Raw genomic sequence first — 26,970 nt, 5'->3', positions numbered from 1 at the left:
CTGTTGTTCAAACTTATTACCTAAAACTGTTAACAGCTTTTTCACTACTTTCCAGACCAAAAGAAATGAAAATGCAGTTTGATGCACAAGTGGAAGTGAAAATACATTTATAACTTAAGTTTTAACGAGTGCTGAATCTGATTAGGCTTTCATGTTAATTTCTCAGGTAGGCGTTTAGCTGATTCAGGCTGTGTTTCCTGGATGTGCTCTATAATGACACTTCTGATGAACAGAAGCAGAAGCAAAGGCAGGTTACACAGGAAAAAACACATCAATATCTATTAGTTCTGGTTTTACACCACAAGCGACACATTCAATCAGATACTAAATTACATTTATACCCAAACAACCTTCCAAGAAGTGAAATAACCACACAGAGTCAGGTATGTTTTTACATGTTTATTCACTATCACACTAAGTGCTCCCATTTCAAGATACATCTCATTGCCTTGTTCTTATACTGTAATGTCATTTGGAGTTAACAAAGTAGAAAGAAGAAAGTTTATGATCTACAAGGTGTGTGCGCCGAAACTTTGTCTGCCCTCCCACCCGCAAAAAATAAAATAGAAATTAACAAAACAGATGAAATATAGGAGAAAATAAAGAGAAAAAAAATGATGTCATGTGCAAGAGCCCCTCCAATGCCACAGAGTGCTGGATGAGGTGGGTTGCAGGGGCGCCTCAAACCGGCAAGGGTACCTATTCTGCCGGCGTGAGATACTCTGATTATTATTCCAGTCAGGAGAGGCTGTTGACTCTACTTTAAATGAGTCTCAGGTGCTTCTACAGTTTCAAATTTGGGGTTTCAGGTAGAATCAAGGGGGCTGATGGATTTTCAATAAACGTATTAACTATTTCTGGGATTCTTGGCTGAACATCTTTTACTTAATGAGGTGCATCTTTAAAAAACAAACAAAAACAGTAATGTGGGACCAGGTCTACGAGACAGGGGTTGGAGGAGGGAAGAGAGCAAGTAGAGTGGAGGGGAGACAGTTGGCTTGATTAAAAGATCCCTCCTTTAGTGCTGAAGGCTAGTAAAGAGTGTGAGGATGTTTCAGAGGGACACTAGCTGGGCGATGGAGTGTCAAGAGAACACTAAGGCTTATAAATGAACTCAGTGGAGAGGTTCTGCTACTGAGGAGGTCCAGTATACATGCTCCTTTCCTCCCGTGACACCCCTGTTCCCACAGCCGAGCACCAACTGGATCCCTAACACACATACAGGTATCCTTAAATCAGCTTACTGGGGCTATGTACACTCAGGCACAGGTTTACACAAACCACAGGCCTAAAAAAAATCTGATTGATCCAATAGAGCCGACTTGGATCAACCCACCCACCCCATCGATCCCCAACCTCAACACCTCACTTAGAACACCCACCCCCCATCTCCCACCCCTGTCATCCCCACCCTCCTGTGGGTGGGTTCAGTGTGGAGCTCAGCGGATGGTGTATCTGACATAGGGCACTTCCACGTCTTCGTCTGACAAGTCGTTACAGCATAGCTCGAACACAAGGGCTTTCACATGCTTGCCCAGCTTCTTTTTGGACACCTTTGTCACAATCTCCGTCATCCTGCAGGACACAGAGGAACACGATTATGACAATGAATGAATTAAACAACAAATAGGATGCACATATATGTAAAGAATATACACTCACGGCAGGTCCAGCCTCTCTTTCAGTTTGGCAGCAGGCATGAAGAAGGAATAGAGCATGGACACTCCCTGAGAGAGCATGGTGATCTCCAACTTATGATCATTCTGACAAGAGGAAAAAAAAGGAAGAAGAAAAATATTGTTGTTACTTGGTACATCTGAAACAGCATGGTGGCACAGTGAAGAGACGAGCTGATGAGAACATACTTTAAAGTGGTCCAGGAACTGTCGGAGTGTCATCTCCTCCCCATTGGGCTGCAACCCTGTGACCTCGAAGCGATCCCACAATGACCAATCGATTTCGTAGTACTGCAAAAACAAAGAGGATTGATTCCAATGATGATGTCAGTCACAGAAAGACTTCACAACCAGTTATTGCCTAGGTTTTTGAAAATGTATAAAAAACAGCAGGGTAGAGGACAAACTAGTAAATAGGTTTTGATTTTTCTCCTCAGCACACACTGATCACATCAGCATGAGAAGGTGAGTTGAACTCATTTGCACCCAGGCAGACAAACTGCATCTGCCTGGTGCATCAGTATTAGCATGGCTGGATCATCACTGGAGCTCAAAACATTTTTCTGCAGTGGGGACACATTTGGACATCGAAGCAGTGACACACATGCAGTGGCCCACCTTGTGTCTGGGAGCAGCGATGGGCTCAGAGAAGGCAAAGAAAGGCAGGGCCAAGTTCATGAAGCCATTCTTAAATGTCTCCAGCTTCTTGTGTCCTTGGACAATTTTGATGAGCTCCAGGCACACCAGGCCCACCACTGCTGCTGTGGTCGTAGCGATGGCAGGAATGATCTTGCCAGCTATCAGCTTGCTCTGGATTGGATGTTGACGAGTGCCAGCGTAATGAGGAAAGAAAAGGACATTATTATTTGTCACATTCAGCAGGCACTTTCTGGGAGAGATCAGAACATTTGCAAAGAATCATCTGGAGTTTAAAAATGTTTTTTATTCAAAAGTCAATGCCAGGTCTAAAGTGTGTGCCCCCACCTTGTGTCTGTCTGTGGGGGGAATGTCGTAGTTCTCCGCTCTCAGGTTGGATGCTGCTACAATGAAGTCCATGTGGAAGTTGGTGTCATCATCCTGTCAACAGAGAGCCCACCACCGTCACTCAAACAGAACGCCAATCAGTCCAGATTGTGTTGAGGACTAACAGGAATAAAAAATCTCACAGGAATTTAGATATAGGAGGAAAGACTGTACCTTCTCAAAGTCAATTGGGCAGAGTTTGAACTGGAAGGTTTCAGAAGAGGGCAGCTGGGTTTTCAGCTCCTCCAGTCTGGAGTCATCTATAAACAAAAGGTCAGTTGAGCATGCGTCTCATAGGATACAAAATAGCTTATACATTGAATCGGGGTCATTAACAGTAAATCATTCACAGAAACGTTTCTTTAGCTGAAGCTCTCCAAAAACTGTGTGCGAGACTTTGGATGCCTTGTTGTACATGTACAGATTTGCCCGTCTTACCAACAGAGGAATTGCTGTTCTGCAAGTCCTGATCCGACACATGGATTTTAACCCCTGAACGAGGGGTGAAGACCGGCACTTTGACATCCTGCAAAATCTTGATCACGCCTGCACGATCACTGCTGCCTGGCAGACCGTACGTTTGGGCATACAGGTTGGCTGCTGCCAGTACGTAGTCCATGTGCAGCTCCTACAAAAGAGAGCACCTCTGTCATTATGCCCCCCCGGAACAAATAAAGTTTGTTTTTGTTTTTTTTTAAATTGAATCATCTTAAAAACTGGATGAACAGTTCAGAGCAGATAGTGGTCAAGCAGGTGTATATTAGAAAGCCATACTTACATTGCTAGTGCTGAATTCTAGGGCATGAGGACACCTCTTTGGGCCAGACCAGAAGGGGGCACCAGAGCTGGTGAGCTGAGACACAAGGAAATTATTAGCACCATTAAAATGCAAAATGATAAAATGTAAATTTTGCAGCAACTGTTCCACAACAATTCTCATCATTTAAAAATATGTTTTGGGGCATTATATGCCTTAATTGGATTGACAATGACAAATGTTGAGAGATGGGAATGACAAGTAACAAATGTCTCCATGAACAGTGGTTAACAGTCGATGCCTTAACCCTAACCTATTTAGGACATTGCCAGCCTCTCTATGACAAAACAAAGCTCTGACTCAACCGGTTTGAAAGATGCAAAAAGCAGGAGACCATCAATGACAGATCGCTAGTTCATTGCAGGTCTAAAGTTCTCTTCATGCTTTGTGTTGCATTTTACAACATACATAACTCCATAAGTGCACACACTGCTGTGTTGTGTCTGCAGGGGGCTGAGAGAGCTGAATATGATGTGAAGAATGCAGAAGGAGTTGAGTTTTATCTAAATTCTTTGGAGGAATGGGAGAACTGAAGCTCAAACACCAGCAATGACAAGAGTCGTGCATTTAATTGCCTCTGTCTGACACCCAGTTGTTTCATTTTTATATACTTTAACTGCAAGAGCAATACTTGGGGATTTTAAGGTCTGTTCAGTACTGAGCAGTGCCCATGTGGCTACAATACTTAGCAATAAGGCATGTTCAATTTGGATAATTAACATAGAAAGAAATTACATTTAAAGGGTTACTTCAAGTTTGCATGAAAATATCGGGGGAACTCCCAGACCAGACATCAAGCATTCGAAGACAACTTTGATATTCATCATGTAGCAAGCTTGATATGTACCTGTTCTGGAGGGAAGTTGTGCAGTAGCTGGCGGATGTTGTTGTTGTACTGACACTGCCAGTGGTTGCGTGCCCAGGCTACACAGTCAGCCCAGCTGTGGGGGCAGTCTGTGACGATACTCTTGTAAACGGCCTCCAGCACCTCTACAGGCTGAGCACCAGGAAGTTTCAGAGTACGCTCCATGAACTTTGGATCTCTGCAACAACAATGATCATAAATTGCATTAGCTGGTTTCAAACGTTCAAGGAGCTGTCACTTTTGGTTTAGCTGTTCACCCAGCAGGATCCCTTAAAGCTTGGCATTTCTTCAAAGTTTAAATATAGTTCAAAGTACGCCAACAGCTTCTTAATATCAAAACCCTAAAAAAAATACGTCAACCATGCTATGCCCTTTGATGCAGTCATAAAATTTCCATAAACAGCATCACCATCTCCAACTATTAATGTTAGAAGAAATCATTGTCTGCAGGCTTATTAATGCAAAATTTTCTGAATCTAAAATTTCATGATGAAACAAGCACAATGTATGTGCAGCCAACTACAGTCATGTCACATGCTCATTTTAAAATATGACAGAGAAGGCAACTCACGTGAGGTACTGCATGGCATTCTCCGGTGGCTGTTTGAAAAGTCCCTCAAACTCATCGCGGGCCCACTGAAGAGAGGACATTATGGACACAATTACAAACTCAAGTCACTAAAGTACGAGTACAATGTGTAAAACTTTAACGTAAAAAGTTAGTATCGTAATATGGGGCTGCAAATACAATAACTAATTTCTCCATGTAATAATTTCGTGAAAATTCCCTGAAATATTGCAGCAGAATTCTCATTAGAATGAGAAAACATTTTTACCAAAAGTTGTTATGGCATGTCAATTGCGCTCTAGCAACACACACACAAAAAATGATACAACTGTTTTATCCTAATCAGAATAAAGTGGTATGACTGAGTTCAACACGCGTGTTTGACTAATAAGACTATCAATTACTGCAATTCTAAATTGGTCATCCCCATGCCTGTGCACCTACTAACCTGCAGTGTGTGTTCGATGGCATTTGGGAAGTTCTTGAGGGTACAGATGGGGATGGACTTCTCAGGTGGGTCTTGGCTGGAGCTGTATGACTCTGTGAGGAAGGGGATTACAACCTGGACATTGCCTTTGGTACCCAGAGTACCGGACTCCAGCAAAGGTTTACGGTAGTAAACACATCTCCGATCCATGTACATACCTGCACAAACACAAGGCAGAAGACAGAGCTTAAAGAGGGCCATACAAATACATAAAACATTTTTTTAAAGTTAACACTTAACACTAATTTAAATTCATGTGTCCCTTACGTGCATCAACATTGTCAAGTGCATTGGCTACTCCGTCAAGGCTCTCAAAGAAGTCGTCGTCGTAAACCCTCTCTGTGTCAGGACCGACCCTGTTCTGGTGACCTGTGATCCTGATGGAGGGGTTCATCTGCTTCACTGCAGCAGCAGCTGTGTCGCTCTTCATTTTCTGTTGCCACATACATACTTATTAGAAATGTTACTAGCGACCAACTTCCAACATTTCAAATGGATATTTGAAACAGACACAAAATCTACCATCAGTATTACAACTGATGAAGAGAAAATGTGAAATTTTGAACAAAAGAAAACTGATACTGTGTTAATATTTCTCGATTACTTGACAGAAGTCCACATAAAAATATTAGATCTTTGTTTATGATTTGCTGTCCTTAATATTGAGGTGCCATCTATCACAACATTCCAACAATTGTTACTACAGCATTTGTCTGTCAGCTGTGTGTTCCTCCACAATTTATGTATCATAATGTTTCCCTTGAATAAACTGAGGCAAACAATTTAATTGGGACAATGACACTGTTCCAATATCAATCTGTACTTTGAAATGTCACTGAATTTCATTTCTCATCGCATGAAATAACCAGCACTAACACATCAACAATGAGCTATTATGACCCCAGGCATTCTGTGCCTCCGTCTAATGTTGTACCATGACATTATCCATCTGCAGCAGTCAGATTAAGTGCACTCAGGAGTTACAAGGAACAGGAAATCCATATGTAGAACTGCTCAGAAAAACCAGATTCAATCAATAAATGAAGGCCCAACTTATGTGCACTACCTACTTGTCTACCAACAGATTCAGATAAGCAGGGATGAAACTGACCGTAACATCTGATGGTCTGAAGAGGAACTGTCTGTTGAGGTTAGACTTCTCGATGGTGTCCATGTCTGTCACAATGACCTCACCCTCTCCACCAGCCAGTCCAATCATGGCAAAGTTTTTTAACAGCTCACAGCCAATGGCACCTGCTCCAACCTGGAATGATGAAACCTCTCAGTGAGCAAAGCAAGTTGTACTATATATACCACGTTAAGACATAATTCAACAAACAGCATCCATTTACAGAGGTCACTAGAGAAACACAAGTATTATATTATGCTTACAGGGCATGCTTGCAGTACATCAGGTCAAAAATAATTCAATATGGCAACGTCAGAGACATGTGATTGTTAAAGGATAAGGCTGGCCATATTATCTAAATTTTTATTGACAAATCCCAAAAAACAGACTAAATAACCGTCTGGTATTTTGTCACTCGATCACCATCACCAGACTCATCCTTTAAATCTTCCTTAGCAACAGGACGCCAGAGGAGGTGTTGGAAAGTTTTCCATTGGCCAACTCACCAGGAAGTAGCGCTGTTTGCCAAGTAAATCCTGCAGCTTGGTGCCAAATACTGCAATCTGCCCATCGTATCGACAGTTCCTCTGGGAGAAAAAAAAAGAAAAGACAGATAAACAGGTTTAACACCATCGTTTGGCACCATCATGTGTATCCGTCTTCATTATTAGTGTGAGATTTGCTCTGAACACCCACCGGGGCGCACTCTTCCTCTGTGAGCTCGACTCCTTCCTCTTCAGCCAGGCACTCCAGGGCATCAAAGTACAGCCACTGCATTATGGGCATGAATTTCCCTGTGCATGCCTAAAAGAACAAAGAGCATGTTAACAAATATTTAAAACAAAACAGAATGACAAAGAAGTCTATGTTGAGACATGCAAGGGCAGTAAATGTCCAAACATGATCACTGATAACATTAATACTGATAACCCATTTCCTTCACTTACAGTATAATAACAGTATTCAGTAGTACAGTTTAAAAATCAAATACAAACAAATCAATGAAGCAGATCCCGTAGGACTTCAATCCCCAAACAACACATAACTGACCTTCATCACTTCCTGTGCAGCCAGTCCTCCAATGAAGGCATTGACGGGGGCCAGGTCACCAGCAGCAACAAATGACAACTTTTTGATAAGAGCCTCATCCAACTGCTCCACTTTGGCTGACCCCGTCAGGGCAGAGTTCACCTCTTTGGCCAACGTCAGTAGCTCCTCACCATCAGCCTGGAATACACACAGCTCAGCTTGTTACAACAATTTATAAAATGATGAATAAAATTGACAAGCACCAATTCAGTTTTATCTTATTTTTTTGCTTTGTATGTAATGGCTAAATTACAAGTTCCCCAACGTCACCACAACAAGTCTAAAGACTAATGGCATAGAGCAAATAGCTCGGTGTATCCATAATCATTAAATCAAACCACAGTACTTTTAAGCCATTTGTGTTATCTAAACCAGCGTGAGTGAGACTTACCTGGTTCCAAGGTGCAGGAAGGTGGTTGTGTTTCTTCTGGAAGGCGTGGATAGCCTGGAAGCCCACATGCAGCTGTCCTGGACGATCGAACTTAGCAAAGTCTGTCATCACGAACTCTGGCTCAACCACGGAAGAAGAGATGGATTTCTGCATGGGAAAGACACACAAGATTGTGAGGTTGGACTTCATATAAAAAGTTCCACTGGTGATCACAACAGCAGATAATGTGGTGTCACTGTTATTATGATGACATTTCAGTGTTTCCCACACATTAATTTACTTGTGGCGGTCCGCCACAATATCAACATTGGCTGGCACATATTGATTCTGTCTTTGAAGTCATGCATTTCGTTCTCACTCACTCAAGACAGCTCATCAGTGAGTGAAAAGCACGATGTTATATACCCCGATACAGTGGATGGCGATGTGGTTTTTAATCCGCCGGTAAAACCAACGAAGAAGAGGAGGAGGACTATTAAACACAGTTGGCCTGACTCTAACTTCCTCTGCATAGAAGACTGCTGGCCTCATTGTCGAAATCAAGCCCCAACAAAGAGCGCCAGGCCTTTAAGCAAGTTTTTGCCGTAGCCAAGCCGTGCAATTACATCGTCCTGTGATGCAACTTTGTGAAAGACATCTGTAAAACGGTAATAAAAGTCGCACAACCCCCGCGAAACTGTCAGAATTTGAGCAATTCGGAGAGTCTAAAAGAGCTGCCCAATTACATTTTATCTTCATTCAAGTTAGCTGGGCGCTTAACTGGAAGTGAGCCGGCTCACGCCCTATGGCACCCCAGCTGGACAGCCACCACCACAATTAAATTCTGATTCTGTGGGAAACACTGCATTTTGCTGGTGGTAAAAAAACAACAAAAAAACAAACTTAGTGAGGAAAATTGGCAGCCACTTACAAAAGCGATCTTCTTAGGCATCTTGACCTGGGAGACAATTCCTCCTCTTACATAATCTGTATAGCCAGTTGTGTCACAGATGCTGAAGGTGTAGGGACCTGGAAAGAGATGAAGTCATGTCAATTTGCAACAGCCATAACCAGATTAACCAAAATGTGTCTTTCATTTACATTACATTTCCCTAAATATAAACAGATCTTACCCAGAACTTTAATTTCCACTGGCTGGCAGCCATTGAGCTCTGTCATACCCTGAACCTCTGTGAAGGTGACATAATCTCCACTCTCAAAGCCATGACGAGCCTCATCCAGACACGTCACAACCCCTGCACTGTCCTGGAGAAACCAAGAGTGAGCAACTTTTAGGATCAAAATAAAAACATCTCTTTATTCCTAAAAGAAGTGAGTGCCCAGAAAAATAATTTCAATCCAACGACTAACCTTAGTGATCATGGAAATCATGGCACTGAGCGGCTGCTCCCCATTGGTGTCATACACGATCATCTCCTCACCAAAATCACAGAAAAGTTGGCTACAAAACAGAATATATGAGCATACATTTTAGACACTGACTGAGAGCTGGGGTATTCACTTCATGCAAACAGTAAATTAACGAGGAGGATCAGAATCTTACCCAAACAGACCACGTGTGTCTGCGACAATCAGCTTGATTCCTTTGTTGTGGCAGAACTCTCCGACTTGCTGTTGCTCTTCCAGACTGGAGTTAGTCAGTACTACCACCTAGGTTGCAAAAAGAGACATTTAAAATGTTCTTTCCTCTCCGAGTGCTGAATGAGTGTGGCGCTAGCTTGTACCAAAGTCATACCTGGAACTTGGTCATGTAGTCTTCAGTGAGGGCTCCGGTGTAGGCGGTCACAGGGACGTAATTGTTGAGTTCAGCCAAACGGGTCTGACTCACTTCTGCTCTGTTCTTGCCAAGATCCTCCTCCCGAAGGTAAAACTGACCACACAAAAACATATAAGATGTCAGGGAAGAATTGATACAAAGTCAACCAACAAATAACTGCCAATAATGGAGAATGAGTGCCAAATATGGCTATAAGGGAGGATAGAGGCCATGTCCTCTATGTTTTCAGATTGAACTGAAAATCACTTTTGTCCATACTATATTTTGGGAAAATTCTCCATCCTCAGTGAAATCCCTAAACTTAGAATAAAAGTCTAAATATTTCCATCTACTCATTCTGTTGGCTGAAAAAATGAGGTAATCACAGCCTTAATTTAGTGCAGAAAGAGACAAAATGTAGTGACTTCAATTGGTTTCACACAGTTTAAACCTCTGTTCGGTCAGGCTAATGAACAATGATTAATTTAGTGTTTCTATATAGCCAAATACACAATTTGTATTTTTTTGGCAGCAGTGACATTCAATTGAGCAATCAGAGAAAGTTAGAGCTGACAAGTTTGCTGCACAACTCAAAACAGGTCTGTGCATGAATATGTCATTGTTTAAGAAAATGTGACACCGACGGTCAGGTTTATCCAGCTAGCAGTTTCCATTTCTTTTTTTACACATCTGTTCTCAGATGTACAAATATCTGGCTTGTTGCAAAAAATATGGGTTTTCAAAATGTAGCTAATTGTGGACATTGCCTAAGATTCAGTGGCTGACTCAAGGCCACCTCCTATAAAAGATGGATGACATGTCAAGTGAGTGGCAGAAATAGAAATAGGCTATTCAAATCAGCTTGAATAAAAAGGAGACTGGGACAAATGCCAGTGGCAGAAATAGAAATATTTCTGTGCACAAGGTTAAACTCTGGACTCTAGACTGGATGATCACAAACACAGCTCACATACAGCTCTAATCACAATCATACATTTCTGTCACAAAAAAAGGCTCTCTGCTGAGCCTCCTGACTTAACACCTGAGCATTCTATTCACATGTTCATTTGCCTGTTCTTTAAATAGACAACAGAATTCAGGGTCTCAGGCAGATAGGCCTAAACAATCTCTCCACTATAATGATGTCCTAAAACAGGCTTTAGCTCTACTATGATTATGACCCAGGGAGAGGCCACCCACTGATAAATCTGGGTCAGTCCATGGTTAGCAAGGGTGGGGGTGGCTACAGTGCTCGTTTTTGGATGTCAACAATACAACACGAGTGACTCATAACAGATAGAGGGGCACTGCACTTTGGAATACGGCTTAAAGACCACGGAACACCAGATAAATCTCTAAGTACAATGGCTTAGTGAACCGATGTCTGTATGACTGAAAAAGAAAATCATATACAATAGAACCGATCAGAATTTGTTTGGCAACTTCCAGATCGATAACCCCACCGTCAAATACTACTATATTATGTGATTTTAACATGTACACATCTCATTCATCTAAAATGTATGCATGATGCTTTATCATCTCATTAATAATAATACTTAAAGGTTAGGCTGGGAACCTAATTTACCTGTTGGGCCACTGACTAGATGACAGCTGAGGTTGAACCAAAACTAGTAGTGACAGTAAGCCTGACCAGTGGCGAGATGCCATTGTTGCATTGATTTGGTTTATCAAGAACACTAGCAAAGCAATACAGTATATTAAATAAGCACAGCAGAAATGTCAGATAGGTCAAACCACTGCGTTGAACTATGTATCTTTACATGTTAGTTATGACTAAAAATGATGAAAGGAAGTTTTCTACCCAGATTTCACGGTCGTTTTACTTAGCCTTGTCACCTTGGTTTGATCTATTGTAAAATGTGAATGTGAGTGCTTCCACACACCTGAGAGGAGAGATCCCTCCATTCTGCTGCTCCTTGGTCATGCACAGTGACACTTCTAACTCCTCCCAGGATGACATTTTTAGCAATCTCCACTCCAAGACCTCTCATACCAGAGACGAGGACATTGGAGTTTTGCATGCGCTTCATAGCTTCATGGCCCAACACGTAACTACAGAAGGAGAGAAAGTATCATCATTACAACTATGCATTGCTTCGTCAGGTTTCATTTCGATAGGACTATAATTTTACAGAGATTATGCTTACAGTTGTCTGGAGTACAGGCCTTCATCGATCTCAGCATCATTGCCATTCTTAGCCATGCCCTGGGGAGACACAACAGGAGTTGCCTTGAGTTTGTGAGACAAGTTTATCAAATGGTCTTAAGTTTATGTATTAGTGCTTACGTTGGCAGGTGTGTGGGACAGATCAGTTCTGACAGAGTTAGAGGAGGAGCAGTGGGATCCCGTCTTCGTGTCTGTTCCTGACAAGCGACGCTTCTTGGACAGCGGCGAGCTGGACATCTGTGCAATAAAGGACAATGTTAACGACAGGTCATACAAGGCACAATAACTTGCTTGATGCAGGTGCTCAATATTTTCACGTTACAAGTTTGTATCAATTTGTTTACAATAGATAAAATATTGGGAATTTAAGTTTGAATGCTTTAACAATTCTTTAAAAAAAAGAAAAGAAAAAAAGACAACACCGAGCACATGCTTGTATTTTGTGGGAACAATGGCTTCCAATTCAGATTCAGCTAAGTGAAAAATACATAATTCAAAGCTATGCCACCATTGTGAGGAGCGCTCAGGCTAAATGCTACCCAATCCCCTTCATGCTGAAGAGAGGATTTCTAGTCTAGGGAGCAGCTGGGCTGGATGCAGGCCAAACACAAACCTGCTAGAAAACGAACTGCCTGAGAAGAGACATGAATAGCAGCATTATCAGTTCTTTTCATGCTCAGAGACAGCGCTGGCTTGTTTATGTACTTCCATTGTGTATTATACCGGTATTTAAGGACCGCCAACATCGTTTCAACAAAAACAGCTGAATCATTAAAAACTTCACTGCGGTAAAGTGAGCAACACCTCACGATGGCTTGCAGGTGTGGACACGGACAATACAATGTCGTTGGAACTATCCTCGGTATGAAGACAAAAAAGGGCGTTTATCAGGAAAAAATATCGAAAAATTTTACATCCAAGTGAATTGTGCATAACGGAATAATCCGGCCAAACCCAGTCACTTCGGGAAGTGAAATAGGCCGCAGGATCTCGAACATATTCCCACCCCACGACAAACGAGAACAGCCACAATTTCCGCATCCAGCTGCACCTTCAAAGTCAAACCCAACCGTCTATAAACCCTCCTACACCGTAAAATGAATAAAACGAGTTGGGCCGAGTTTTGAACAATTAACGTCACAATAGGCTTAAAATAAAATCCACATTTCACCGTAACCTGAACTGTCGCTGATCGTCAAAAATGAAAATGAAGGCATCCGGCATGATACAGCAAAGCACCGAGCCACCCGCTTCGAGCCGTTACTGTAGTTCATTTGCACAACCTAAAACATAGCTGGTAACAAAACATTTTAAAGCATTTAACGTTTCAGAAAGGTGGATCAAATGTCGGTTAACAACGACGAGAGCAAACAGATTAAGCAGGTTGCGTGCCGCTAATCAGTTAAGTGATTTGGCAAGTAGACCGAGTCGTAACATTAATAACTTAAAGGCAAGAAAACACCAGACTGCCAGCCGATCCATTAGCAGCTCGGCCTAGGCCTGCATTACCCCCAGTGCGGAACACAACTTTACAAGCTAGCAGCTGTAGCTATTCTGCAACCTGCTCGCAAAAGATAGCAACGGGTTTAATTTGACAGCTAGCTAGCACAGCTCCTCCAATACTGTGGTTTCACGCTTCAGCGCCTGAAAAGAGACGCCGTTTAACTTTGACGCTCATTTTGAGTATTTTCTGCGAATGAAAGACTAGCCATTACACTCGTGCTCCATTGATATCGCTTTTCTTACCAATAATCCTTCTCGGTCCCTTCCCAATGCGAACCCGCTCCTCTCCCGCAGTATCTAGATGTCAGTAATATCGATGGCTGGAAATTCGACGGTTTGTACAAAGACGAGAAACGCGATGCGGGATTAGGATGGTCTGCACTATACTGTCGAGTCACTATGTCGTTGTGCCGAGAGTCTCTTCTATGTAATTGCGTTGCTGGCTTTGCGACTGCGGACGGGAACAAAACCAAAATGGCAGATGGGGAGAAAGGGGCGGAGGAGCTGTGACGCATGGGCTGAAATATTCAACAGGAAAGGGTGGCTGTGAGCATGCTGCTCAGCCAGGCGCTCTGCTCATTGGCTGCCGAGCCGAAGCCACAGCGCATTCATCCCGCCCCTGCTACCAGAAGATGCATGCCATGTATATTACTGTACAATGAACTGCAGGACCTCTAGCAATCCATTTAAGAAGCATCATGCATTTATTATTAAAGCGTGCACAGAGCGTGACTGATTCAATTGCAGGAAATTAGTGTTCTCTCCCCATTTTTCAAAGTAAAAACCCGTCCACCGGTGGTGAATGGAGACAATCAACAACAGCATCTTTGTTTCAGTGATAGGTCAGCGAGAAGTCGCCTCGTTGTGGAACTAAACTGCACGCACAAAACTTACACCAGACATGCCTCCATGCACTACAAAAGAAAATAACACATGTTAAGAGTGTAACCCATTATTATCACTGCAACGCCAACTGGGGAACTGTGGTTTTAGGATGCACTTTCCGGAGTTCAGCAAAACACTCACTTGTCAAGTGTGCTGCAATGATAATTAAGACAGGTACAACATTAGGTAGGCTACTTGTTAGCTATATTGATGCTGAGCGTCTGGGCCCTCAGTCACATTGAGGTTAGGGGTGAGCATTCCTTGCCGAGGAGGAGTATTGGGGGAGGGGGTGCCTGGCAAATGACAAAGGCCCTGGAAAAGAGTGGGCCGCATATTCTCGGGTACACATGTCGAGGGGATCCCCATTCTCATCTTCTTGCTTCGAAATGATAAAAAACACCATTTTCCACTATTCTATCCGAGGTGAGACGTAAGAATATCATCCACGTTAACAGGCTTCCCCCCCAACTTGACAAGCTAAGAGGAGACACTGGCCAATATCTCGTTACTGTGGTAACGTCGATTGTCGCGCTGTCGAAACGTTAACCGAAATACATCTGTTGAGACTCCTACTCTATCATACTCTATAAAACGCTGCGTGCTGCAAGTTAGCTAGCTCTAGTGTCTGCCTCTGAACACTGCGTCCATCTCATGTTTGTAGCCAACTAGCTTTCCAGCTACCGTTAACGTTATTTATCACAGAACGTTAATCAAGACAGCACTCTCGTGCACATAAAATGTGCAAATGCCAATTTAACATCAACAGTTAGGTGACAGTGGCTTGTTAGCAACGCGTAGCCGAAGGGGGCACATGAAATGGTTACGAAAGCCGACGGCAACTAACGTTAACGACTACCAATAACGCAGATCAAACGACTGCGTAGTTGTTAGCTTGTGTGCGCTAGCTTTCAAGCTATCTAGCCACCCAACGACTTTTTCCTACTTGTGCCGCTACGTTAGCTAACTAGCTACCGTTAGCCAAACTAGCTGGGGCTAACATTACCAAGACGGGAGCTTACACAAGTGTGCAGAACTTACCACATCCGATATTACTCGGCCTGATCTGTAGTATTAAAATCGGCTTGTATTTAAGCAAGAATCCTAACAAACAACGTGTCAATTCAACACCGCCGTTGACTGCAAACTGAAAAGTGTGTCAGGGTGGCGGGCTCAGTGTGAGTTTTTCCGCTGGACGGTTGCCTGCCCGGCTGTTCCCGAACCGTTTCCCCTCACTCTATTTCAGTTGAAAGCAAAGCAAAGCAGCAACATGTGCACGTTACAGGCACAACCATCATTCTTGCCCGGAGGGTTTACCGACATGCGTATCTGATTGATTTATCATAAGTAGATTCTCTTATTCATCTTTAATGTTCAATAACATTATCTAGAGGATTAAACATATTTATTTCCACACTGCTAGGTGGTTTTATCGTATGTTAACTGTTTAGAACCACGAATATGTTTTCCACCCCCCCTGTCTTCACAAGGATGGACTAATCCGAAGTTCACGCAAGGCCAGATGGGACTTGTAGGCATGGCGATGCAACATAAAACTTCTGTGAGAAATCATTGGATAAAAGTTACTTCAACTCTTTCACTGGAAAAAACAAACATACTTGTAATTGCATTTATAGCTATGAGAAAACTGTTTTTAAAGGTTCAAAGGGAAACAACTCACGAGCAAGATAGTTTTTGTGCTTTTATTGAAAGACTTGCAAACAGCACAGTTTACATAGGGACAGAATTGTGGGTGCTAGACTTGTTCGGGAGAAAAGCACAGAACCTGGTAATACATAGATCCAAAAGCAGAATGAAATTCAGAAAGACGTTTTTTACATGATAAAAAGGAGCAAATATAGACAACACTGTCCATTTAACAGTAGCCTACCAAATGAACGTGGCGACAAAACTGGAGAGAAATGAAAACAAACTTTCTGGGCAAAACTTGGAAAAAAGATGAGGAAATAAGGTGTGTGTGTGTGTGTGCGTGTGTGTGTGTGTGTGTGTGTGTGTGTTACTGCAAAGCCTTTATACAATATCTTGTATTTAAATATTTTTCTCAAGCTCTCAAACAGGTGTGGAGCAAGACTTTGGGTGACATATCAAGTTTAAATACACTATATAATAAAACAATCTCCAGCAGCAGCCAATTGAAAGGCTTGATCAGTTCAGTTTTCACATACTTCTGTACAACTGTGTGACTGCAAGCTCATGATTTTGCAGCCTCACTATAGAACTAATAGCTACATAAATAAAAAGGAATGGAAAATAATGCAATGGGATGCTTTGAAAAAAAGTACAGTCAGTTTGGATATGAGGAAGTATACCACATGGGAGTAGAGCAAAAATCAGGATCCCAGTTCTTTGTATGTATATACATTTTGTAGGGAATAACGCAAATCATAACACTTCCTCAACTGTTACCTCTCATGAATAACAGAGAACTTTACCACAATGGTCTTGTTTGTGTAGATTCATGATTTGCAAACTGCGCAGAGTGCTTGGATTACAGTATGAAGAGGTTGTGTGGTGAGCGTTCATGCATACAATCTGGAATTGAGATGGAAAAAAGATTTGAGATCTTTCTTCTGTGTAGCTCTTATACAAGGAGATACAGTACACTACTCCCTATACACTCCAGTCACAAGAGTATCTGAATGCCATAGGGAGATTTCTCTTTAGCAGTATTCTCAATATGAACACACGTCCAAACCAAACAACAGTGCATGGTTACTTTGTTCTGAGGAGAAAGTGGATGATACTTTTCAGTGATTCAGAGTCTTTAAATCCTCAAGGTTAAACTATAAATCCAGTGTTGCAGGTGTTGTGTATTGCATCATGCACACCAGCTTCATAGCCCCCTGCCCATCCCAGCTCTGGGCGACTGGCTGGAACGGGCAGCATCCCTCTGTCCGTCCCTGTCTTCCTGCTCGCCCGCAGCCTGCGATGGGGATTGTGTGGGCGGGGAGGGTGGGGGATAGGAGGGAGGAGGGATAGTAAGGCGAGGGAGAGATGGTAGCGCAGGCCTGGGAGAGGTTGGAAGAGGTGGAGGAGTGGATGAGGTCGCAGTCGAGGAGTGTTGCGAGGAGCGTGCGCGGGAGGTGGCAGGTGAGGCGTGTGTGCTCCGGGCACGCGGCGGTTCAGCTGGGCAGTCACTGATTTGCTCTAGCAGCGAGGGCATGTCTCCCTCAATCTTCTCCAGCACGGCGGCCATTTGCTTTTCTATCTGCTCGATCACACTGTCCATTTGCCAGTCGCTTGTAGTACTGCTTCCACCTACTCCAGGCTGTAGCCCAGTCCCGTACATCCCTAGACCTCCTCCACTTGTATACAGGGAGCTGTACGGACTCCCATAGCTGCCTGCTATCCCCATTCCTAAAGTCCCAACGTCTGGGTTGTATGGTGTGGCATGACGGCCCAAACTAGCAGAGCTTCCTACTGAATAACAACCCTGTCCAGGCGTAGGACCTACTCTTGCTAGGCTAAACTCAGCACTGTGTCTGTCGGTTCTCCTGGCATCCCTATCCCTTCTACCTACAGGGCTGCCATCACCCCTTAACCTAACTCCTAGTCCTACATCCACTCCAGCTCCAGGCTCTATCGCTGGAGTGACTGAGGCTGCAACTGACCTCTCTGCCACTGCCTCAGGTACTTGTGTCTGACACCAGCTCCCGTCGGCCTCATCCTTCTGCTCCCTTTGCACAGGTGGCTTCTTCTCTGATAAGGCTGTTGCAGCGGTAGAGCCTGTGGGTGGAGGGCCATGGAGCGTTGCAGCCATCTTACGTTTGCTGCTGGGTTCAGGGGAGGCGGTTGTGTGGCTTTTGTCAAGGTTAGTGCCCGAAGAACCTTCTGACAGCTTGGAGGGGTCAGGTGTCATCACGGGGGATTCTGGAGCAACTTTATTTTGACCCAAATTGGCAGCTATTTTCCTGGTTCCATCACCTGGTGCTTTCTTTGCACCAACCTTATCAGGCTGCTCCTGTGCGAGTTTGGGGACTGCATTTGATTGACAGAGGGGCTCTTGAATATCTGATGGGGAAGTTCCTACAGATGGGCCTGTGCTCATCTTTCTCTCATCATGTTTTCCTCCGACAATACCCCTCCCCTGTTCCTCGTCCATACCTGGAGGTGTACTTTCAACCGTAACCTCTAAGGACACACTGCTCGAAGTCACCCCTCCATCACTTGTCCCTTTGTCTCCCTCATCACTTGTCCCCTGGGACACACCCCCCTCACCATCTCCTGCCTCCTCACTGCCCTGAACCTCGGCTGAACTGTCATTCAGTGCCTCAGAATTCTTCAAGCGCTGCATGAAGGTGGTGACACGGATCGCTTTCTGCAAAAGAGACACAGGAGAAGAAAAAGTAGAGAAGGATTGTGGTGTACAGAGAATTCGATTTACAATGTGTGTGTTTTTGCAGTAACATCCATATTGAATAGTTCCCTAAAAGAAAAACAACACTGATACTACAGTTGGTTTTGGCAAAGCATAAAAAATAAGCTTTAAAGACAAGCATTTGACAAAAAGCCTGTCAAGACTCATCATACTAAGCGCTTAGATGTGATTTGTGTGAAGTGAACAGTGCAGTAAGATTAGTGCCAGTTGTTTACTTCCAGGAGGCTATGACAGATTGTACCCTGGTTTAAATCAATCTCAAGACTCACTCTCCCCAAGCCACTCCTTGACTGCTAGCTGACAGGAAAAGGTGAATGACCAGACAAGTGTAAATCTCCTTCTCCTTTATTCTTACACCCATCGGACTCCTTTTGATCTGCGAACACTGAAGGAGTTAGGGAAATGTGTGAGCTTAGAAGTTGTTTCTAAACCAGGGATTTGATTCTCTGGAAGTGAAAAAGCCATGTGGACACAGAAATATCACTGAATACAATATGGCTTGACTGAGCAGCTTCTGTATACAGTAGCTTCAAGTATGACTTGAATGTAACACTGAGGAACAGTATGGGACGATGAGCCAGGATTCACGTAAAAGGAATGACAGAGGGCCCTAGAGTTCAAATCACTGCAGTTCAACAGTCCACAGTGGCCTATATCCCTTATATCCTTTCCATATCTGCCTCTCCTTATCCACACATATATAAAAACTAGACAAGCAATGCACGAACCATCTTCCCTGTTGCTGATCATTATCTTGTTTTGAACCAATCTGGTTTATAGACTAGTGCAGATGAGGAGTAAGAAAGGAGCAGAGTGGGCCACTTTGAACATCTGGGTCTAATCCGATGAAGAAAAGTGGGGCAGAGTGGATGGATCTCGTCTGGGACAGGCAGAGTGACAGTGGGAAGGAACAGAGCTTATGAGGAGTCGTTTCACCAGCCCGAACATGATCAATACATCCCAAGGCTGACTGATGTTTCACTGGAATTCATTTTAAAACTTAACGAATAGAAATCTCTTTTAAATTCAAGAGGATGTTCAGCCATTAAAAGGATGCTTTTTCTAAATATGAATCATGCTGGACAGAAGGTGAGTTTCTGCCCATGCTCTGTCCTTTCACTCTCCCTCATAATGAACTACAATACCTTTAACTCCTTGGAACCACATGGGGAAAGAGAGAAGAGGGTTATGACTGTTACTTATGCTGTTAGGTTGGCACTGCCATCTTGACTTCTTCCTTCTTTGGTCTTCTGCATTCTTACCTCCAGGACATCCTTATGATCATCTCCATATAATTTGCAAATTTAAAACAAACCTCTGCAGAGTTGTACGCTAAGTGCAAACACCATTACAAATAAACCAGTTATAGTCATAACCGCTGGTGTAAACTATCCTTCCCCCTACTTCTCCTTTTCTCTTGTTGCTTACTTGGCTGTATTATCACCAATTTCATTTACTGCCACAGAAAGAGAGTGAGAGTGAATCCATACCCGCCATTTGGCCTTTGCAAAGTTCTTCTCAAACTGGGCACACACACCATCTTTTAGGTTCTTCTCTGACGCACCGTTTCCTGCAATCCTGGCACAAAGGACAGATAGTAAGTAAGTGAGCGCAAATCCTGTAGATGTGTGCCAAAATGTTGCTCTTGTGCACACAATTACCATTCATGCCAAAGTGCATCCTGCGCAGTGATTCTCAGCATCTGGTCCACCTCCATGAGTCTACAGACGAGCTCCTTAGCTGAGAGAAACAGAAAAGACGTATTCTAATCATTTATGATTTGAATTTAGGGAAAAAATACCAATAGTTAGTCTTCTTTTGGTAGAGAGAATGTACATTTTGTTAGTCATAAATCATGCATGATGATTAAACATTTGGTCATAAAACTAAGTTATTAAAGCTGCTGTCGTGGCTTTTAGCTTAACTTTCTGCTGTTTGCAGTTAGCAATGCCCTCCCTCCTCCCTGTATCACTACATGGACACGCAGCGGTATTAGCCAGACACAGTAGCAAACAGGAGGATCCTGCTCTCCATGTGTTCACAAGCAGACAGGACTGCCTATTTCTGGCGTTCTCTGTCCTGATTGGATAAAGTGGGCAGGGATACCAGAAAATGTTAATTCTCTTTCACTGCAATGAGCAGGAGGAGGAGAGACATGGGTTACTGACCAAACACTCAAAACAGCGATAAGTGTTGGAATATAGAGCTGTTTGATACTTAGATTAAGAAAAAAAAAAATCACTTACAGCGGGTTTAAATTTAGCCTACAAATGGGCAAGTATATACAATATTAGACTTCTTTTGTCTGCCAACACTTCAATGCTTCATGCCAGAGAAAATTCAACAGGGTATTTATTGCCATCGTGTGGTGGAGCTATGTACCTGCAGGTGAAATGTCATCCCAGTACGGAGAATCAAATTCAAAGTCACCAGCAACAATGCGACAGAAGATGATGCGATTATGTAAATCTGTGTTCTCCTCCTCTGTCTCATCATAAAAAGGAGGGTTACCTGATAGGCTGCAGAAAGGGGAACATACATAAAGAAACAGAGGAAGGGAAGTCATTTTGTAAGTGTGCAAGCAACTCCTGGAAATGTCTGTTACAACTCAAACAGCGGTTATTCAGCTGCAGCTCGGTTTGTATTGTCGTGCTTGTTGAATTATAGTTTTGGTATTTAGTGACGGAGACTCACAGTATGAACATAATTACACCCACAGCCCAGCAGTCCACAGGACGACCATATCGGTGACGAGCCACCACTTCAGGAGCTGAGGGACAGCAAAGAGAAGAGAAGACGTAGAGAGAGAGAGAGAGTGAGAGAGTTACGGTTTTCATTTATAAACCATCAAAGGCCATTATTCAAAACTCTACACTGCGTAGACAAGAGCTCCATTTTGCACTCCTTCCTTTCTCTTACCTTTCCCATCAGGGCCTATGTTCCCTTCCCTTATTTATTTGTCTAATTACTCAGCTCAGCACTACATATAACTGTCCTGACCTTTCACTGTGGAGAACAAGGCCAAAGCACAGTTCTGCATTCCAAGTTGCCCTCGCATAAACCTCAGAGAGTGGAGCGAGAGCGGAGCGAGACAGTACACAGGAGATCAGAAGATATGAAAGGAGAGGAGGAGTGGGAGGAGGAGGAGGTTGAGGGCTAGGTGCTTTCAACTCTGTGTATGTGTTTCACTGGTTTCACTATCACAGTTTACCTTTGACAGATTATCATTTTCAAAGGAAGAAGGAAGTAAAGAACTCAAAGAGGTAAAGCACGCCTGCAGGCTTGTATTCACAACAGCAGACAAAGCTAATGGAAGGACATGGAAAAAGATGAGAGGAAGAAGAGAGATATAGGAACATAAGGAATAAAGTTGTATACAAAATCAGAAGATGGGGTAATAGAGCGTATCCTACCCAGGTATTCTGGTGTTCCACATGGCTCTGTGATGGGTCCATTCTCAAACCTGGACAGGTAGAAATCTCGCAGGACTACTTTCTGGTGGTTGTTTTCTGTGTAGTACATCAGGTTTTCCAGCTAAAAAAAATGAGGGACAGAATGAATAAAATCATAATATCAAACACACACAAACTGAAGCATCCATGTTCACCCGCCACCTTGCCACTTTGATCATGAAGGTGACACTACTCTAAAGGCTATAATATAATATAGAATTGAGTATTTATAGCATACATTTTAGATAATATCATGGCTCTAAAACAAACCTGACCTGAGAAAAACGCACAATTACAAACGCGTCGGCTACTTCAGAACCAAGGACAGCGCCACGCATTTATCAATACACAGCGTGGTTAGGTTACTGATATTTTAGAGCCGCGGTCGAGGCCTTAGATTCTAACTTTCACAAACCTCAGTCAGAACACGGATCAATGATATAGGCAGACCAGACTAGCAACTAACACTAGACAAGGTGATGGAGAGTGCGGATGTCAGGTTAACAAGGGGGGTGCATTTTGGTCATTTTGCAAGCAAGAGGGATCATGTCCCCCTTTATCACCCCTCAAATCACCTACTGACTACACTCCTATATGGGAGCTGATACAGTATCAGAAATCAAATGGTCAAACCACAGAAACCTGTAAAAAAAACTTGGTGGAACATCCTTTGGAAGCTAAACTTGTTTGGGGTGTGCTGAGAACTATTCTACAACCTAATCATAGAGTCAACAAAGACCTTTTCTTGTATTTATGCTTTAGATGAGTCAGCTGATCATTAGTCATTAGCCATTAGCCATAATTTGGGTTTGTGATGAACGGATGCTGTTTAAACCACTGGTGATTGGGTTGGATGATGACAGATATTTCTTGTTTGACAAGAGCCCGTTGTATTATTTTAGCATATGTTTTAGATATTTATCAGATCTTTTATGAATTGTATTCATGTTTAACTGTTTGTGTGTTTTGTGTTCAAGCTGAAAGACAACCCGTTAAGTCAAAGTTAAAAGTTGAGGTTGATTTATAAGTTGTGTTTTGATCTTGAAGGTGATCAGTGAGTGAGGTAAATATAATAACAAGTCCCTGAAGTACGAAGAAGAAATGGATTATCAGGTAAATCAAATTTGTCTTAATAATAATCATTTCTTGAAGATGAAGGGTACTGAGGAGAAAGCCAGAAATACACGTTCTTGATTAAAAGAAGCGTCTTGGCTTGCCTTTATGAATTCATGTCTATTTCTGCACTGATCTGAAAATGCCATTTTATACAGTCTATTTGAGTCCACACCATATAGACCGAAAGGCAATCACAGCTTCTACCAGTAGGGGGAGTCAGAAGCCCAAGAGAGGCTGCAATTCCAGCCTAATGTGTTTATGAAAGGGGATAAGATTTGAATCTGTCTGCATATGCCCCTGTGTGTCACTAGAAATTGCATTAAGCAATAAAGAAAGTGTTTCCTCCCTTGCTAAAAAGCTTATCAAATGTTGGGTCATTAGCTGAGAGGACAATAATTGAATTACTTTAATATCTCAGTTGAGTTTCTTGTGACTGGAAACTTCTTTCTGGGGTGTGACGGAAAAGACAGCCACTCACTTTATAAGCTTTTTTGACATACATCTGATTTTTAGAGGATCGTGTATCTTTTTAACAGTAAGGAGAGGGAGAAAGAGAGTGAGCGCGTACCTTCAGGTTCCTGTGAACTATGTTGAGGGAGTGTAAGTACGCCACAGCCTCCAGTACTTGTCTGATCACATTGGAGGCGTCTCTCTCTGTGTAATTGCCTTGGTCCAGAATCCAGTCGAACACGTCTCCTCCTGTGGCTCTGCATGCAGTCAAACGCACACAAACATCAGCATACGCGTCAACAAATCTACTAATAAAAATTAGTGCAAGTTGGTGCCACATGTTGCAGCACAATAATCCACTTTGAGCTTTCGGTAACACAGTTATCAAAAGCCCTGTGCTCTTGTTTTGTTGCCCATTAGAAAGGCAATCTGCTTCTACGGGCCTAAAGCTAGTGCTGCTGAGCAATTAAAAACTAGACTATTGGTCATTACTCTGATAGACTTGGTTAACTTTCGAGAGAGCATAAATGATGGGTGTGATCATCACGTATTGCCGGCAGCAGGAGGGCTATTGCTTGGGCAAATGTGAGCCATGAACAAACACCAGATATACAGATGATTGCAATCGCTTTGAGTGCAGTCTGTCTCTGTATTTCAGTATCAGACGGGAAATATTTTGCCCGCTCGGCTTCGATCAATGCTTTCAAATAAAATCGCAAATGTTGAAAGTGCACTAGTCACAAGTGACGCAGATCGGGCCCCGCTCTGGCGCATTGATCCGGAATTCTCTGTAGAGACCCTATTACGACAAAGCAGTGCTTCAGGAGCACTGAGTAATGTTGAGTGTTACTAAGAGCAAATATCTCATAAAATCTAACACCTTCCTCTGTTGCTGAGGGGAGCAACAGAGCACACAGTAATAAGAGGGTAGACCCTTTAGCTGATTGATCTGCGTGTGTTCAGGTACATGAAGGCACATGCACAATTAAGACACACACTTGAGAACAAATTGTCAGGGAAAATAAATAGCAATGAAGAGGAAAGAAACACTCACAGCTCCTGGATGATGAAGTATTCTTTCCGGGTCTCGAACGTGTCTATCAGCTGAAGGATGTTTGGGTGGTTGACCCTGGAACAGCAACAAGAGTTCACAGACTGTAACCTCACAAAAGCGATGGGTCTCGCAGGAAATTGAAAGGTGCTAAGCATTCTGTGGCTTTTGAAAAATCTTAAATACAAAGAAGATCATGTGGGTGTAAAATCTCTGTAGCTGGGTAGAAACGTCAAAATCAGTGCAAGCAGACGTTACAAACACTTGAGCTAACAGTGTTAAATGAAGTCATTTTGTGGATCGTGTGACTGGAAATATGAACAGAAAAGTAAGAAAACATTCTCTCATCTCATCTCATCTCATCTCATCTCATCTCATCTCATCTCATCTCTCCACCCATCAGTTATACACCCATCTGTCCACAGACTGACTGCGTACAATTTCAGGATCATGATTTCGTTCTTGGCAGCCTTGCGGACTTTCCTGCCGTCTTTCTTGAGGAATTTCTTGCAGACAAACACCTTGTCTGTTTGTCTGTCCTTAGCCAGGCACAGCTCGCAGAACTCCTTCCTACGCAAGAAGAAAAAAGGAAATAGAAAGACAGACAGACAGAGGAAGGCAGAGAAAGTAGATATAATGTTAGAGCATGAAAGAAGTGTTTTGGAGAGAGAGAGAGAGACGGCATAATATTCAAATTAGGGAGACAAAGTGCACTGACTGTTGTGGTGGTGAAACACAGTGAAAGAATTTAATTAGGGGGAGAGTCGTTGGGTAGAATAAAAGGGTCATAATAAATCTAAAATGGGTCTATTGCTGCCATCAGATGGGCATCGTCTGGTTTTGAGCCTTTGGGGCATACAGTACTTCACCCAAATGGGTTTAAGAAGCTGTGTGAGGCAAAAGTACACTACAACATTTCACATTAAATCTTTCATGCGAAATAAATACTACCAGGAAATCTGATGTCTTTCTTTCTTTCTTTCTCTTTCTTCCTTTCTTTCTTTCTTTCTTTCTTTGATTCAAAACACAAAGTAAAATACAAAGCAACAAGCACATACTATATCTTCACCACAGCCTTAGCAACTTTATCTTCCTCGTTCCCGTAAGACGAGCGCATATACAGCAAATGTGTGCACTTAATTCTGAGTTAATGTGTGTGCCTGTGTGTTATATAAAAGATGAGCAGAAATCTCTGAGGCCAGATGCTGATGTTGCCATATGGCCTCTTACACTGATTGGTGTGTGTGTGTTTGTGTGTGCGTGTGTGTTTGTGTGTGTGTGTGTGTGTGTGTGCCTCCAATGTGTCAAGGAGAGGTGTTCAGGGGAAGGAAACGGCCAGTCAAAGCAGCTGACTATCAGCTCTTTGAAAATAGGTCTGTCTCTTAAAGGTGCACTATGTAGTTTTGAGGAAGACATTTTAATCAGAAGAGACTAAAATAAACATCTTTCTTTAAACTGAATAAACAAACTAAACAACACAATTTTATATTGTTTTACTTTGTTTACATGTGGCGGACCCTGCCACCTTTCTAGCTTCAAACAGTGCTCAGAGAAACAGTTCCTCTGAGAACAGCTTGTTTATTCAGCTATTGTAAAAATAAATATTTTTGAGTTTGTATTATTACCTCATCGATATTGCAAATACTAAAATTCTGAATTTGAATTTCTTCTCCAAAACTACATAGTGCACCTTTAAGCCTGTTACATACTAGCCTCATGCTATTACTTTCTGTCATTCCTTCAGTGAAACTGTTTGATATGCCAAAGCAAATCTACAGGGACAATGGATCAAATTCAATTTGAAATAATTCATGAAGAGTATAAAGATTGCTGGGGAATATAGGAACATGCTCATGAATTCTACATGGGAGTGGAGGTAAAAAAGGCAACAGAGATGCACGCATACTTACGCTCGGAGGACTTGTCCGATTTCATATTTGTCCGTGACATCAGACATGCTATCGTAAGTCCGCCCATCTCGCAGGGCAAGGCACCCAAATGGCATGACGGCATTCACCTAAGAAGTGAACAAAAAAACATTTCAATCATTTCACTACAAAGGGGGGAGAGCATAAATTATTTTGATGATACCTTTAGGTAACAGACAGATAAAGGGATTGCAGAT

The 26,970-nt window shown here is 42.7% G+C and overlaps 2 protein-coding genes across 3 annotated transcripts in view; both read right to left on the bottom strand.

Moving 5' to 3' along the window:
* Positions 1-384: 384 nt before the first annotated feature.
* uba1 (ubiquitin-like modifier activating enzyme 1) lies at positions 385-15,621 on the bottom strand. Of its 2 annotated transcripts, none has more exons than XM_084366012.1 (26): positions 15,419-15,621; positions 12,113-12,229; positions 11,973-12,031; positions 11,709-11,877; positions 9,781-9,915; positions 9,589-9,695; positions 9,396-9,486; positions 9,158-9,290; positions 8,956-9,053; positions 8,046-8,192; positions 7,616-7,792; positions 7,262-7,369; positions 7,072-7,152; positions 6,548-6,700; positions 5,704-5,869; positions 5,398-5,594; positions 4,953-5,017; positions 4,364-4,559; positions 3,478-3,552; positions 3,138-3,327; positions 2,874-2,959; positions 2,661-2,753; positions 2,295-2,486; positions 1,866-1,967; positions 1,663-1,763; positions 385-1,575 (listed from the first exon to the last, which is right to left on the bottom strand). In XM_084366012.1, exons 2-26 carry the CDS (start codon positions 12,227-12,229, stop codon positions 1,440-1,442), a joined length of 3,174 nt encoding a protein of 1,057 aa, XP_084222138.1. In that variant the 5' UTR covers positions 15,419-15,621; the 3' UTR covers positions 385-1,439. The 2 variants fall into 2 exon arrangements, with proteins under 2 accessions (XP_084222138.1, XP_084222139.1); XM_084366013.1 differs by lacking the exon at positions 15,419-15,621 and adding an exon at positions 13,739-13,956.
* A 445-nt stretch (positions 15,622-16,066) lies between these two features.
* The window catches only part of camkvl (CaM kinase-like vesicle-associated, like), a 42,405-nt gene continuing 31,501 nt past the window's right edge, over positions 16,067-26,970 (bottom strand). The window contains exons 2-11 of the mRNA XM_084365750.1: positions 26,756-26,862; positions 25,284-25,415; positions 24,849-24,923; positions 23,913-24,051; positions 22,190-22,310; positions 21,471-21,546; positions 21,159-21,295; positions 20,438-20,516; positions 20,267-20,354; positions 16,067-18,716 (exon numbers count right to left, since the gene is read on the bottom strand). Coding sequence (XP_084221876.1) covers positions 17,232-18,716; positions 20,267-20,354; positions 20,438-20,516; positions 21,159-21,295; positions 21,471-21,546; positions 22,190-22,310; positions 23,913-24,051; positions 24,849-24,923; positions 25,284-25,415; positions 26,756-26,850 — 2,427 coding nt within the window. The 5' untranslated portion in view covers positions 26,851-26,862 and the 3' untranslated portion in view covers positions 16,067-17,231. The remainder of the gene's footprint in view (positions 18,717-20,266; positions 20,355-20,437; positions 20,517-21,158; positions 21,296-21,470; positions 21,547-22,189; positions 22,311-23,912; positions 24,052-24,848; positions 24,924-25,283; positions 25,416-26,755; positions 26,863-26,970) is intronic.

Source organism: Pagrus pagrus (assembly GCF_965226575.1).
Source record: "Pagrus pagrus genome assembly, chromosome: 11".
Lineage (NCBI taxonomy): Eukaryota > Metazoa > Chordata > Actinopteri > Spariformes > Sparidae > Pagrus > Pagrus pagrus.
The sequence above is the reverse complement of the archived record's forward strand: the minus strand, read 5'-3'. Positions and strand labels throughout refer to the sequence as shown.